The 16,467-nt window shown below is 40.6% G+C and overlaps 1 protein-coding gene across 4 annotated transcripts in view; it reads left to right on the plus strand.

Moving 5' to 3' along the window:
* Positions 1-9,542, plus strand: part of KALRN (kalirin RhoGEF kinase) — a 769,081-nt gene extending 759,539 nt beyond the window's left edge. For all 4 annotated transcript variants that reach the window (XM_064291948.1, XM_064291977.1, XM_064292059.1 and 1 more), the window contains 3 exons: positions 3,659-3,859; positions 8,187-8,325; positions 8,997-9,542. In XM_064291948.1, the coding sequence (XP_064148018.1) occupies positions 3,659-3,859; positions 8,187-8,325; positions 8,997-9,542 (886 nt within the window). The remainder of the gene's footprint in view (positions 1-3,658; positions 3,860-8,186; positions 8,326-8,996) is intronic.
* The last annotated feature ends 6,925 nt before the right edge of the window (positions 9,543-16,467 follow it).

Genomic DNA, 16,467 nt, shown 5'->3' on the forward strand with positions numbered 1-16,467 from the left:
GGAACTGCCCCATGGGGTTTCCAGGGAGCGGCTGGTGGATTCAAACTACCGACTTTCTGGTTAGCAGCCAAGGGCTTCCCTCAAAGTAGAGTCTACCATAATGATGTAGGTGGAGTCAAACTTTCAGGACCTTCATCTGCTGATGTGGCACTACCCAAAAGGAGAAGAAACACCTGCAAATATCCATTAATAATCAGAACGTGAAATGTATGAAGTATGAATCTAGGAAAATTGGAAGTTGTCAAAAATGAAATAGAATGTATAAAGATTGATATCCTAGGCATTAGTGAGCTGAAATGGACTGGTATGCACCATTTGGAATCGGACAGTCGTATGGTCTACTATGCCAGGAATGACAAATTGAAGAGGAATAGCATCAAGTTCATCATCAGTGACAGGATAATATCCATAAGCCCACAAGGAAGACCAGTTAATACAACAGTTATTCAAATGTACACACCTGCTACTAAGGCCAAAAATGAAGAAACTGAAGATTTTTACCAACTTCTGCAGTCTGAAATTGATCAAACATGCAATCAAGATGCATTGATAATTACTGGTGATTGGAATGCAGAAGTTGGAAACAGAAAGAAGGATTGGTAGGTGGAAAATATGGCCTTGGTAACAGTAACAATGTCAGAGATCCCATGATAGAATTTTGCAAGATCAATAACTTCTTTTTTGTAAATCGTTCTTCAACAACATAAATGGCAACTATACAGGTGGACCTCACCAGGTAGAATACACAGGAATCAAATCGACTACATCTGTGGAAAGAGATTATGGAGGAGCTCAATATCAGTAATAACAAGGCCAGGGCTGACTGTGGAACAGACCATCAACTGCTCATATGGAAGTTCAAGCTGAAGTTGAAGAATATTAGGACAAGTTCACGAGAGCAAAAGTACATCCCTGAGTATATACCACCTGAATTTAGAGACCATCTTAAGTATAGATTTGATACATTAAACTCTAAGGACCAAAGACCAGACGAGTTGTGGAAAAATGACATCAAGGACATCATACATGAAGAAAGCAAGAGGTCATTAAAAAGACAGGAAAGAAAGAAAAGACCAAAATGAATATTAGAAGAAACTCTGAAAATTCCTCTTGAATGTAGAGTAGTTAAAATGTAAAGAAAAAATAATGAAGTAAAAGAACCGAACAGAAGATTTCAAAGGGTGGCTCTAGAAGACAAAGTAGAGTATTATAATGAATTGTGCAAAGACCTGGAGATAGAAAACCAAAAGGCATTCCTCAAACTGGAAGAACTGAAGAAAAAATTTAAGCCTTGAGTTGTAGTACTGAAGTATTCTACAGGGAAAATATTAAATGACACAGGAAACAGCAAAAGAAGATGGAAAGAATACACAGAGTCACTGTGACCAAAAAGAATTGGTTGACATTCAGCCATTTCAGGAGTTGGCATATGATCAAGACCCAATGGTACTGAAGGAAGAAGTCCAAGCTGCACTGAAGGCATTGGCAAAAAACAAAGTTCTAGGAATTGACAGAATACCAACTAAGATATTTCAACGAATGGATGCAGTGCTGAAAGTGCTCACTCGTCTATGCCAAGTAACTTGGAAGACAGCTACCTGCCCTACTGACTGGAAGAGATCCATATTTGTACCCATTCCAAAGAAAGGTGATCCAGCAGAATGTGGGAATTATCAAACAGTATCATGAATACCACACACAAGTAAAATTTTGCTGAAGATCATTCAAAAGCAGTTGCAGCAGTACATCGACAGGGAACTGCCGGAAATTCAAGCCAGATTCAGAAGAGGACATGGAACAGGAGATATCATTGTCGATGTCAGATGGATCATGGCTGAAAGCAGGGAATACCAGAAAGATGTTTACCTGTGTTTTACTGACTATGCAAAGGCATTCGACTGTGTGGATCATAACAAATTATGGATAACATTTTGAAGAATGGGAATTCCAGAACACTTAATGGTGCTCCTGAGGAGCCTGGGCTTTGACCAAGAGGCAGTTGTTGAAACAGAGCAAGGGGATTCCGTGTGGTTTAGAGTTAAGAAAGGTGTGTCAGGGTTGTATCCTTTCACCATACTTATTCAATCTGTATGCTGAGCAAATAATCTGAGAAGCTGAACTAAATGAAGAAGAATGTGGCATCAGAATTGGAGGAAGACTCATTAACAACCTGCAACACATAGATGACACAACTTTGCTTGCTGAAAGTGAAGAGGACTTGAAGCACTTACTGATGATCAACGACCACAGCCTTCAATATGGATTACACCTCAACATAAAGAGAACAAAAATTCTTACAACTGGACCAATAAGCAACATCATGATAAACAGAGAAAATATTGAAGTTGTCAAGGATTTCGTTTTACTTGGATCAACAATCAACACCCATGGAAGCAGCAGTCAAGAAATCAAACAACACATTGCATTGGGTAAATCTGCTGCAAAAGACCTCTTTAAAGTGTTAAAAAGCAAAGATGTCACTTTAAGGACTAAAGTGTGCTGGACCCAATACATGGTGTTTTCAATCGCCTCAGATGCATGCAAAAGCTGGGCAATGAATAAAGAAGACCAAAGAACTGATGCCTTTGAATTACGGTGCTGGTGAAGAACCTTGAATACACCATGGACTGCCAGAAGAATGAACAAATCTGTCTTGGAACAAGTACAGCCAGAATGCTCATTAGAAGCAAGGATGGCAAGACCCGTCTCACACACTTTGGACACATAATCAGGAAGAACCAGTCCCTGGACAAGGACATCATGCTTGGTAAAGAAGAGGGTCAGTGAAAAAGAGGAAGACCCTTGACGAGATGAATTGATAGGATGGCTTCAACAGTGGGCTCAGGCATGAAAACGACTGTGAGGATGGCACCGGACTGGGCAGTGTTTCTACGGTTGTACATAGGGTCACTGTGAGTCGGAACCAACTACATGGCACCTAACAAGAAATTATGTTAAAGAGCCCCAGTGGCGTAGTGGTTAAGAGCTCAGCTGCTAACCAATATGAAAATGGTATGGTGGTTATGTATTCTTTAGTATCCTTGTCAATGGGAGATGCATATTGAAGTATTTATGAATGCAATGATATGATAGCTGAATTTTCTTTTAAAAATTCCAGAAGAAAAAGCAAGGGGTGAGAAAGGAATAGAAGAAACAACATTTGACAAAAATGTTGATAATTATGAAAGCTGGTTGCTGGGTGCATGGGTGCATTATACTATTCTCTTTACTTTTGTGTACATTTGAAATTTTTCATAAAAATGTAATATACATAAAATAAAATTAATAAATTGCCTCCTTAAAGATGGCTTTAAAATTATCATACAGTAGAATTCTTCCTTCTTTAATATTACCACTGTTGTTATTGTGATGTTTTCTAGAAATATATTCTGCTTACAAAAGAAAACTTAACAGAGAAATATATTGGCTAAGAAAAAGATTTTAGTTAGCTCTTTGCATCTCAAAGAATCCTAAAATGCTTTGGAAGGGAAAATGGGCTTTCTGAATAATATTATGATTAAAAACATAGGAAAGTAAGAATCCTAATAAAATATGACTGTCTGATAGCTTCAGACAAAACTTTACACATCCCCGGGTAATATGACACCCAGTTGATGCATGCCTCTTTACAAAATGCTCTTTCCCTTTTGTTTTCCAGGGGCCGTTTCTCCATAGTAAAGAAGTGCATTCACAAAGCTACCCGCAAAGATGTGGCTGTGAAATTCGTTAGCAAAAAGATGAAGAAGAAAGAGCAGGCTGCCCACGAGGCTGCCCTCCTCCAGCACCTGCAGCACCCACAGTACATCACTCTCCACGACACCTATGAGTCCCCCACATCCTACATCCTAATTCTGGAACTGTGAGTACAGGCGTCATCTCTCTAAGGTGGTCCTCAGCTGTTTGGGTCATTTATTGTCCATAATTAATGCAAAGAACAGCTATACTTTATGCAAAGTTTTATAGTGTGTACTGTTCTGTATGTAGCAAGAACTCTCCCTCATTTTATATAAATGCTATTCCCATTTTATAGATCAGAAACGCAAGGTTAAGGAAGGTGAAATAAATAGCTCCTTAAAACTAGGAAGATGAGAAGCTGCAAATTGAACCCATGTCTCTCTCATCCAGTTTTCATTTTTTTTCTCTTACGGACACTTCAGCTGTACAGGACGTTAGGAAAAGGTATTGACAGAACCCAGTGTCCAGTGCCGTCAAGTCGATTCTGACTGATAGTGACCCTATAGGACAGAGTAGAACTGCCCCATAGAGTTTCCGAGGAGCACCTGGCAGATTTGAACTGCCGACTATTCTGGTTAGCGGCTGTAGCACTTAACCACTACGCCACCAGGGTTTGAGGTGGAGTGGAAATGAAAGAGAGGGGTTTGTGCTTCAATCTACTGCCATAGCATCCCCAACCTCCCATCCAAGAAATTCCTTTTAGGGTGGAACCATACCTTCAAAACATCCCATTCATTCCAAATGTTCTAGGGACTCAGGCAACTGTCTGATTTGGCCCCAGAATAGATCGAATAGAGCAAAAGGTCACATTCTCCCACCTCCTACCACGGAGAGCATGCTCCATGGTTTGTGGAAACCTCATAGAGGCTAAAGGGAACAACCTTTCCAAAGTCCTGAGCCCTAGTAAAAATGTTATTAAATTAGTGATAAGGAAGTCCTGGAGCCCTGGTGGTGTGGTGGTTAAGAGCTCAGCTGCTTACCGAAAGGTTGGCAGTTCAAATCTACTAGCTGCTCCTTGGAAATCCTATGGGGCAGTTCTACTCCGTCCTGTAGGGTCACCATGAGTCGTAATCAACTTGATGGCAACAGGTTTGGTTTGGTTTTTTTAAGGAGGCCCTGGAGCCCTGATGGGGTATTGGCTAAGAGCTTGGGTGCTAACCAAAAGGTTGGCAGTTCAAATCCACCAGCTGTTCCTTGGAAGCACTTTGGGGCAGTTCTGCTCTGTCCTGTAGTGTCTCTATGAGTTGAAATCGACTTGACGGCAATGGGTTTCAGTTTTTTGGAAGGAAGCCCTTGGCCTAGAGAGAAGAAATTTCTACCAAAGACCAGTGCTCTGTTATGGCTCCACACAAACCGATTTTCAGTAGAAAAATGCCTCCCCGTACAGCTTTCAACTGACATTTTAGTCATGCTGGTATGTGCTTGTTAGTCTAGAAGTACGTTGGGGGAGAGGGGTGCCTTTGAAGTAGTAAATTAGCATAAATTTATTTATGATGAAAGAAAAGAAAGACAAAATGCAAACATCTTTGGATACATTTTTTAAGTACATTAAAAAAAAAAAAAGGACAAAACCCACTGTCTTAGGCTGGTTCTCTACAGAAGCAAAACCAGCAAAGCATATAAATATATGTATATAGAGAGATTTATATCAAGGAAATGGCTCACACGGTTGTAGAGGCTGGAACATCCCAAGTCTGTGCATCAGGATAGAGGCTTCTCCTGATTCACATAGCCAGAGGGGCTTGCAAACCCAAGATCAGCAGGTTGGAGAGCAGGGCTCTTGCTCACAGGCTATGAAAATTGACGACTCCCAAGTTTGGCAGGTAAGCTGCTAGCTCAAGTCCCAAGAACCAGAGGTCAGGTGAACAGGAGCCAGCTGCAGGATCCTGTGTGAGCAAAAAGCCAGAACGTCTGCTTATGTTCAAACGCAGGTTGCATGCCCAAGGAAACTCCCTTTCAACTGATTGGCTACTCACAGTAAATCCCATCATGGGAGTGATCACATATAAATACTGAGAATCATGGCCAAGCCAAGCTGACACACAATCTTAACTATCATGCTAACACTGTTAGCATTTGTAACCTTTTTGTGAAAGTTTGCATGGAGCCCTGGTGGAGCCCTGGTGGCACAGTGATTAAGAGCCCAGATGCTAACCAAAAGGTCAGCAGTTTGACAGTTGGAAGCCACCAGCTGCTCATTGGAAACCCTAAGGGGTAGTTTTACTGTGTCCTATAGGGTCACTATGAGTCAGAATCGACTTGACGACAACAGGTTTGGTTTTTGGTTTTGGTAGTAACTGGTAGATTGTCACTTTGGACTTAACAAACTAATAGACTTGCAAACAGCCTTTCAGAGCCTAGCCTGTCTGTTTGTTGGGAGCTTCCTAATTCAAAAGGCAAATTCTATTGGTAATGAACTACCTTGGTATATAAGTGACAAGGTATTGTGTGGTGCATAGCAAGGTGGCAACGTAGACCTAGAACCTTTGCCCCTTTAGATTTGCTGATTCCTATTCTGAGAGAAGGTGTTGATTACCAGTCTGCAACAGTGCAGTGGAAAGAAGCTGTTCTTGGAATGAAGAATATACGCTCAAGTCCCAGCTCTGTGGTTTGGGCCTCAGGGTCTTCATCTGTTAAATCTGAAGAATTATTCCCACTTCCCAAAGATGTTGGAAGGACTAAATTAGATGACTACTAGATTGCGCTAGTTTAGCAAACGCTTACTGAGTTACTGTGTGCTGACCACTGTACAGACCCGAGGCAGGGTGGGGAGAACAAAGATGAAAAGATAGAGTTCCTGCCCTGGAGCAGTTATAAGTCTAATGAGGAAGACCAATAGATAAATGGATATTTTCAATACAACATGGCAAATGCTAAGAAAGAAATGCACACATTGGAGAGGGTTGCTTTGAGGACATAGGAAGGTGCTTGGCTGGACTTGAGGTTCAGGGAAGATTTGTGGAGGAAGCTGTGCCTGAGCTAAATCCCGTGCTGAGTCTTGGTTATGCTGTGACAGTAGGTGGCCATCAGAATCGCTGGTAGAGCTTTTCTAGGTGACTGAGATTCTGATTCACTAGTTGAGGTTGGGGCCTGGGTATCTGCATTGTCCCAAACCTCTATGGGTGTACTTGGTAGCTGACATTTTCTGGTCTAGGAATAGTGCTACTGCTAATTTCTCCCTTAAGCATTCTGAGAGGTTCAGGGGGATGGATCCAAGGAGCCCAAGCCTACTCTACTCTTACCACTCATACTCCTACTCCACCCCTGGGTGGGTCAGAGGGAGGGCAAAGGACGCCTTCATAGGTCCTAGCCTTTGCTCCTGTCAAGGAAAGTAGAAGAGACCAGTGGGAAGGAATGGCAGGGTGGGTCAGCTCTGCCTGGGCACTTCCTGGGAATGTGCCTTTAACAGCCCATTACACATTACAGAATAACTGCCTGATGTTTGATCACCCCTTGGGATAAGGGGGCATCCAAAACCCAATGCTGTCGAGTGGATTCCAACTCATAGTAGCTACCATTCATTGAGCGCTTACTGATGCTACGGATTATGCTTACATGCCTTACTGTCTCATTCGATCCTCATAATGAAGTAGGTGTTACTCTTATTCCCACTTTAAAGATGAAGAAGCCAAAATGCAGAGAGTTTCAATGACTTTTCCAAAGCTGGTAAGTGGCAGAGCCAGGATCCAAATCCAGGTCTGGCTGGCCCCTCTACCATGTTCTCAATCATAGTCCTTAATTAAGGCTGGAAAGTCTCCCCAAAGGGAAAAGTTTCAACAAGGGCCAAGAATGCCAAGGACAAACTTTGCCTACTTTCTCTTTTTCCCCAACTAAAAATTGACAAATAAAAGCACATTGCAAAACATAGGTGGGGCTGCTTGCAGCCACCAGGTTCTAGTTGGTCATAACATTGCTGATGTCCCCTCACCCCTTGGGGTAGGTTTTCACTATTTTGCAATCTAACCTCTTAAGTGGGTGTCAGACCTTTCCCCTTGTGAACAGCTTTCCTTGTGAACAAAGTTGAATATGTTTTAAACAAGATTATACAGATTTCTTCCATGATGCACACCAAACTTGTAAAAAAAAAAAAATTTTTTTTGTTTTTCTGAATATTGTACTAAAACCCCAAAACCAAACCCATTGCCATCAAATCAATTCTGACTCAGAGCAGCCTACAAGACCGTAGAACTGCCCTATAGGGTTCCTAAGGAGCGGCTGGTAGACTCGACCTGCCCACCTTTTGGTTAGCAGCTGAGCTCTTAACCACTGTGCCACTAGGGCATTGTACTAAGTTGGCTCTAAATAAAATATGCATGTGTTGCAACACTGCATTGATCTTCATTTTAACTAGGGAGCCAGGGAGATCTTAGAGATCTGACAGACTTGAGTGTGTGTTGTTCCTCTCCTTCTTTCCAAACATACTTCTGTTGCCTTTTCTTCCCTACTTGTAGCATGGATGACGGCCGGCTCTTAGACTACCTTATGAATCACGATGAGCTGATGGAGGAAAAAGTAGCCTTCTACATCCGAGACATCATGGAAGCCCTGCAGTACCTTCATAGCTGCAGGGTTGCACATTTGGACATCAAGGTGAGAGGAAATAGGAGTCCTTTCCAGGGAAACTGCTAAATCCAGGTTACCAGGTATTACCCTTGGGGAATGTAAATTCTAACTCATTTCACTCACTTAGATTAGAATATCTACAAATATTAAACCAAAACTAGATTGCCACACAATTTGAGTTATTCATGAATTAATGAGAATGACACCAGAGTAAAAATAACATCTGGAGTGAGAAAAAGGAGGGAAGCTTTAACCACTTAGTCTAACTTTATAGATTAGTTAGACCAATTGTCATAAAATCGACTCCAACTCATGGTGACCCCGTGTGTGTCAGAGGAGAACTGTGCTCCATAGGGTTAACATTGAAGGAACTCAATAAATTTCACCTTCTCTTTTATGGTGCTCAAAAAGAAGCTCCCCTTCTTCAAAATTAATAATTCTCTTCTTGACTTGATCCCAAAGCAAGGGGTAGATAAGAAGACATGGTTTTCGGTGTCAAACAAGTTCTCTGAAGTGCCACCCAGATTTAGAGTTTAGTTTGAAGTCTCCTATGCACTTTACATAGGGAGTTTCCCATGCATAATAGGTTTTATCAAAAAATAGTAGAACCATGTTTGAACTAAAGGTAGTCCTACTGCTTGTTAGAACAGAGAGCTGAACTTGCCTTCTCTTCTTCCTGCCTTCTTGGATCTCCACAGCCTGAAAACCTGCTCATTGACCTCCGGATTCCAGTGCCTCGAGTGAAGCTCATCGACTTGGAGGATGCTGTCCAGATCTCAGGTCACTTCCACATCCACCACCTTCTGGGGAACCCGGAGTTTGCTGCCCCAGAAGTGATCCAAGGCATTCCTGTGTCCCTAGGCACCGATATCTGGAGCATCGGGGTACTGACGTATGTCATGCTAAGTGGGGTCTCCCCCTTCTTGGATGAGAGCAAAGAGGAGACATGCATCAATGTATGCAGGGTGGACTTCAGCTTCCCCCATGAATACTTCTGCGGTGTGAGCAATGCTGCCAGAGACTTCATCAATGTGATCCTACAGGAAGACTTCCGGAGGCGGCCCACAGCAGCCACCTGCCTGCAGCATCCATGGCTGCAGCCCCACAATGGCAGCTACTCCAAAATCCCCTTGGACACCTCCCGCCTGGCGTGCTTCATAGAGCGCCGCAAGCACCAGAATGACGTGCGTCCTGTTCCCAACGTCAAGAGCTACATCGTCAATCGGGTGAACCAAGGGACGTAGCCATCTCCCAGCCCTGGAGGTTTCACATAGAAATGCAGTGTGAACCAAAGCAAGACTGAATGTGTCTGTAAATAAGTCTCTGTTAATGATTTCACTCCATGCAGTCTTCTGGATTGAGAGGTGTACCTCTTAAACCTTTTCAGTGGTTATTTCAGGGGCTGAGCAGCACTAAAAGTCACCCTAAATCCAGGGGCTTTCTAGAAGATGGCCCAGAAGAGATAAAGATGCAGAGAGTGACAGCAATGATCAAAAAGAGGGGTGAAGATAACAAGATTGTTAGATGAGCTGTTATAAAAATTGTAATCATGAATTCCAAAATGAGCGGTTGACCGGGCAAACCTTAAGCTCACGACAGTCACAGCATAAAACGAGTCTGCCTTGGCTGAAATTTTAAGCAAAAAGTTCTATTTAACAGAGATGTCCTATGTGTCAATATATTCCTGTCTAGATGACTTAGATATAATTTCTTAATAGCATACATATACACATTTAGTATAATATATCCCATTCAGGTTTCAGAGTTTTATAATATAGAGATATATATGAAATCAATCATAAATAACTTTGAGTGTTCCAGTTAAGACAGTAATTTATTTACCGAAGCATTGCATTGTTTTGACTAAGCACAATTAGAGGACAAGTTTTTTAGAGCATTTTATAAATCTTGTATAGAAATCTTTTACCAAAACCCATGCGCCAGGAGAAAGCAGTTATACCCTTTTGCAACCTGTAAACAAGAAGAGTTTTCTCTCAGTCACAGGTGACTTGATTAACATAGGTCCTGTATATGAAAAGCTACCCCCCAGATTCACTGGCAGCTCAGAGTTAATCTGGCAGGAAAGCCTGCCAGGAAATAAGTCCAAATAGAGTTGTGGGGCTATTTTTATGTCTACACCTGCTTTGAAATAGGTAAAAGGATATAACAAACAACCATATAAAAGGGCAAACAGAAACCTTTCCTGCAGTTCCAATGAACAAAGAAACAACACTTTCTGATTTTTTCTACAGCTGTAGAATACAGTGCTCAGAAAGTTGGCTTGCTTTATTTCTAACTCCTTCTTGAAGCTAAGGGGTGCTTACCAAAAGGAGGCAGCCATATTGACTTTTGAAAGGCCTAGTTCCAAGTCCTTTCTGAAGCCATGGAGCAAAACCTGATACATCATCTTAACAGAACACTGAGTCTTAACTGAGATTGCAATACCTATCATCACTCAGTGCTGATATTTCACTGGACTGAAAGGACTAATTTTACTTTGTGGCCAACGCTCCTGTCTATTGTATATTCTTCACATAAGGTTATTCTTAACTTCCCTTTTTCCCTCGTGGAAAAAAAAAAAAGCAAGAAACCTGGGCATTTCATGGTTTTTTCTTTGTTCAGGGGGGAGATTTTGTTTTTGTGTTTGTACATGATCCATCCTTTGTTTTCTAGAATATGTTTTGAAAGTTGGCATTATGCAAATAATCTTAAAAAATGTAACTCTAAGCGTTTGTCCAAATCAGGTTTCATGGCATCGCTTCTCTCCTATAACAGGATTGAGAAGGTTAAAATCATGCACGGAAGTACAAGCAGAGAGTTTATGAGGGATAAATTCGAACTACAAACCTATCGCCATGGGAATAAAAAAGGTGGAATGAAAGCCTGAGCTTTAATATATGAGAACATTTTATCCCCCAGTGGAAACATAGAATTAAAAATACTCATCAATCTTTTCCATTGGTTTTAAAGTCAACATCCTCATCCACCCTCTACCCAGCCCACCCAAGATTATATAGTAATAAATTAGTAGAAAGTACAAACAATAAGACTAGATAGCGCTTTATATTTTTGGGATTAATTAAATATGTGGAAACTGATTCAGACCGTATTTGTTTCCTAGTTTTTGAATGGCCCGAGGTCATCAAGTCTAACTTTTTCAAATCTCTCTCTTGACTACTCCTCCATAGTCTTCATTTGAACCTATATGTATATATAAATACTATATGATGCAATATTTGAATTTTAAAACATATTTACTAAAAATCTTTTAGTAAACATGTCTTCATTATAGCATATAGCATAAAAGAAAGAAGCCTGCTCCATAGGGTTTGTCATGGGATAGATTGTAGGCTCTGAGAATTTCAAATATCCATACTTGGCTTGGCTAATTCTGTTCTGTCCACTGTGGATGGCTTGACTCAAGAGCCTCCTGCTGAGCCATCTTGAGTTTTTATGACCACGTGGGAGACAAGCTGAGTTTCTACTTGAGAGTCACAAGGCTAGGACAATGGTACATAGACTGCGACAGGAGTGCTTTATTGAAACAACATTGCAGGGAGTGCAGTTGGCCGGATGTTAGAGCTAAAGCTTTCACATCAAAGTTGGGATGATCCAGATGTGAGGTCCCATGGAATGCCCTCCCCTAAGAACACATGTTGGGAAAAGTGAGGAGATACAAAGAAAGAAGAGGAGAGACAAAGAAATAAGAGGTAGCATGATTTTGTTATGATTTTGTTAACTAAAGCCAAAATAGAATCGTTAGAATAGAAGGAACTTAATAGAGGCCCCAAGGGAAAGGAGATATATTTTACATAGTTTGATAACTTAAGAGAATAGGCGGGCTTCCCGTGTGCAAAGCTCCTGGTCCTTCCCAGCAGTGATAGGGTAGTGGTCTTGGTTCAAGAATTCTCCTTGGCAAGTTGGAAGTAACAAGGAATTCCAGAAGATGGGGGTGGAAAATGTACGTTTAGATTGCTCTGTGGGCAATTCCAGGAAGGGTAGAAGGATCAGGGATCACTCTCTTTTACCTGCCCTGGACAGAGATATTCATTACTTGGTGGTTGAGAACTGGTGGAAGAACTGGAGAGAGGAGAAAATAGTCCATTTCTACTCTACTTATGGCAGTTCTTGAAATAAAAACTTATCTAGGAATACCAAAAAAAAAGAAAAAAAACCATTGCCATCAAGTCAATTCTGACACATAGCGACCCTATAGGACAGAGTAGAACAGCCTCATAGGGTTTCCAAGGAGCAGCTGGTGGATTTGAACTGCCAACCTTTTTGGTTAGCAGCCGCGAGGGAGTAAGTTTCCAGTTGAAATAGGAAAAATAAATGTTGGTTAAAGGCACAAGTTTCTTGCTTCGTTGATATTCATTGCACAGTTTTTTTTGTTATGTTTCATTTTGGGTAAGGATGGGATGTATAAAGAAGGAAAAGATCAGGGACAACCCATATTAGTAAAAAGTACAATGATTTATTACATCTTTAACATTTTTCCAAATTAAGTAGATTTATATCCACTTAGAGCTAAATGTGGGAAAAGTTAAGAAAAAAAAATTGGTAATGTTGGAGGTGTCCTTCAGGTCTCACAGCCACAAACAATCTAAAGGGAGAGTGGAGGAAGCAGAGGAAGAAGCTGGCTTCAGGGCTTTGTGGTTCACAAAGCCTTTATAAATAGTAGTGCCTTTCCAGAGAGCAGGATGGGAGACAAAGAAGTTCACTGTATTTAGATTTACTGATCTTTCAGCATTTATTCCTTTTTTAAATAATGTCTTTTAAATGGAAATTTTGAATAGGGTGAGGCCAGGAGTTCTTGAGTTTCAACCTCAGCTATTCCTGATTCGTCCTTTCTTACAGAAAGTCTGTTTTTTCTGCCCCAACTGTCCCCACTGGTAAAATGGGAATTGGGGGGAAGGGGGGAAGACATTAATCTCAAAGGAATGTTGGGAAAATACCTTAGTTGGGATGTCTATAAATCCTTTTTTTTAAGTGCTACACGCTGCCAATGCTGAGAATTTTATTGATGGTAACTTTGAACATTTCAGATTTTCAATGTTCACATCTTTAGATACTGTTTGCAAACTTACGAGATTTAAATTCTGTAAATGGCTTTAAACTGGAGGTATGAGGTGCTTGTTGTCTATTATTTGGTCTTAGCCTGTAATTTTGATCATTTAAAAGCTCGTCTACAGAAAAGGGTTAGGAGAGCTGATGAAGTCATACCAACATAACTGTTTTCCCCCATATTTCTTATGGCAGACGTGAAAAGTTAAGATGCCCCCAAAAACAACCACTACTCTCTCTTCTCAGGCTTTACACCTGGGAAAAATTGACAGAGTAGAACCCAAACAGCAAATTGCCACACTGGGAGGGCAGACGTGAGAGGAAAATAGATACCACAACGCCTTTCTTCAGAGTCTCACAGCCATCTATTATGAGAGGCAAATTAGCCGCACAAATGAAATGCCAAGTGAGTTGAACTGTTGATTTTTGGAGGGAAAACCTTGGATCTTTGTTTTAGAGGTTTAGGCCTTTCAGGAGTAACTTGTGTGCTTTCCTGTAGCCTCAGTGATTTACTGCCTGTGAGTTAGTCATTACTTTTTCTTGTCTATTTGGAAGAGCGTGGAAATTTCGGTTCTGGAGAATGAGGGAGCCAATATGTTGTAAACGAGAGTAGTTATTTCTGTGTATTAACTAAAACTTTGTCCCATGCATTTGATAGGAGGAAATGTTTCCAACATAAATGGTCTTTGTAGTAGGGCAAAAATGCAAACTCGCCATTTATTCAGGGGGGCCAATGATTTATCCTGGACTGGTGATGAGGATTGTGGACCTCATTCCTTTCTCTCCTGGGTAGCATCTCTATGGAGTCTGGGTTAGGCAAACACAGTAGGTAAGCTTTCAGTGGAGCTATTTGTAAAACAGCATTATAAATTTTCTTAATTATTTAAAATCTAGGGATCATTTGGAAATGAATGATTAAACCGGGGCGGGGGGAGGGGGAGATAGAGTTCACATATGCTTCACCGAAACAACAGGGAAGCTACTATGTTATTTCCTAAAAACTGTAAGACTCTCGGTTCTTTCATTAATTCTAGAGGGTTAAAAGGGGCAGAAATCTGCATAGCACTAGACATTTTTAATAGGTAATGTTACTTATATGAGAAATTTTCAGAAATAGTGGAACATAGAAATATCGTAAGACCATATTTTCTATGAAAGGGATTTCTTCCTCGTTTTCAATATACATAGAAGCTAGAGGAGAGGATAAAGCAATCATTCTATAAGACAACTTTTCATCTTTAAGGGACATTTACAGAAAACCTAAAATCCATGCTCATGGACTATTGTATTTTCCTGTCAGCCTGTTTGCTGGAAGATTCTGTAATGTGATCAGACTTAGTTTGTATTCCAATGCTCAAGTGTATCCCTTGGTTTAGTTGAACAACTGTTATTTGGAATAATGAGAATAGCTGAGAAAAGGGAGGGTGGTGGAAAAAGTGCAAATAGCAAGTCTTGGAATTCCAACTCCTGAGGCTTAATATCACCAAGCTAATTTGTTCACCCAGGAATAGCTAACATAGGAATTCCATCAATGCCTGACTTGTATCAAGAAATGAATCCATTATGGGGACTGTTAACTGTGACCTCAGAAACTGAGGTTATGAATTGGAAGTTGACAAAACCAACATCCTCTCTTACTAACTGAAGCCATAACTGTCATCTCCGTTTGATTTTTTGACCCTGGTGCTTTTACTTCTGTTTCTGCCAAACTTCAGCCTACTCTGTGGGGAAGGCGAGTATAAGGAGTAGGACGAATGTGAAGACTGAATAAACTAAACATATTCTTCAGAATGAGATCCCATTCAGAAACGGTAGTAATCAAAGTGCAAACTGTTGGAAAATATGGATATGTGTACATCTGTACATGTATATAGTGTATAATACGTATGTATATGTTATTGCTCATATCCAGTTGCAGACAGCCGAGATGGGTCAGGTTTTCCACTGGAAAACCATTTAGGGCATTGAAAACCATTGGGGTTGATTTGAGTTGGGACAAAATCTACTCATTTAGGAACTAATTTGCTGTCTTCTGAAGTCTACAAAGCCACACTAACAAAGCCTGACACACTATAATGCGGCTCTCAGTTCTATCAGTAGTTTATTCTGTTTACCTGGAGTCAGAAGTATCTTCATGTTTGAATTATGACTAGCTGGTTTGCAAACTGCATTGGCATCTATTGGTTTTGAGTGACAACCCCCCCGCAAGTCTTCAGAGAGTTGGGGTGAGCTTCTCTGGCCATAGATAAAGGGCCTTATCCATAAGTGGACAAGTATCCCCATAGGGACCATTACACATATACATATAAATACATGCATCCATCGGGCTTGTAACGATCAATTTAAAATCACTCCACAGTATTGATAAATAGCTCTATATTTTCAAGGTGCAGAAGAATTCCACAGCCTTAATTATTTCAGTGTCTTGCTGGTCTGCCTTAAGTGTATCTTCTGGGTTTTTTGGTTGTTTTATGATTTTTTAATTTTTCTGCAGTTGTTCATTTTGTATGCACATGATGTCGTTTTGTAAAGGTAGGTTGTAAATATTTTATTTGTAAGTCAAAATCACTCATGTGTAATGTTGTAAAGTGATGACCTGCTGTCTTGTTATTTCTCCAGTAAATGTCATAAGTTATGGATGAATCTACAAAATTACATCTCACATGTTATGCATTCCTATAAATATACAACACTAAAGACACTATTTCTGGTCATTATTTGTTTGTTGTTCTGTTTCCTAATTAAAACCTTTGAAGAAAAGAGTAATTTTCTTCTCTCCTCCCCCAAACATGCAGGAACTGAAAATATCACGTTATTATAAAACGTTTTACTCAGCATTTTAGAAAGCAAGCAACAATTTTATACCCTGCAGAAGTATTCGAAGGCCTTTCTCTATCCAAAAGTGCTGAGGAAGTCTTGGGTGTGTTGTTGACTTCATTCTGGTATTTCACATAGTAATGTTCTTAGAAAGCTGGCAGGTCCTTTGAGCTGAATCTCCAAAGTCGATGCACCGAAGTGTGGACTCCAAGAGTCTGGGTTAGCCTATGCAGACCTTAATCGGGCTTGAAAAGAGTCAGCTTGTGCCTCCCAAAGGCAAATGAAACT

This window comes from Loxodonta africana, chromosome 1 (genome assembly GCF_030014295.1).
Source record: "Loxodonta africana isolate mLoxAfr1 chromosome 1, mLoxAfr1.hap2, whole genome shotgun sequence".
Classification (NCBI taxonomy): Eukaryota; Metazoa; Chordata; class Mammalia; order Proboscidea; family Elephantidae; genus Loxodonta; species Loxodonta africana.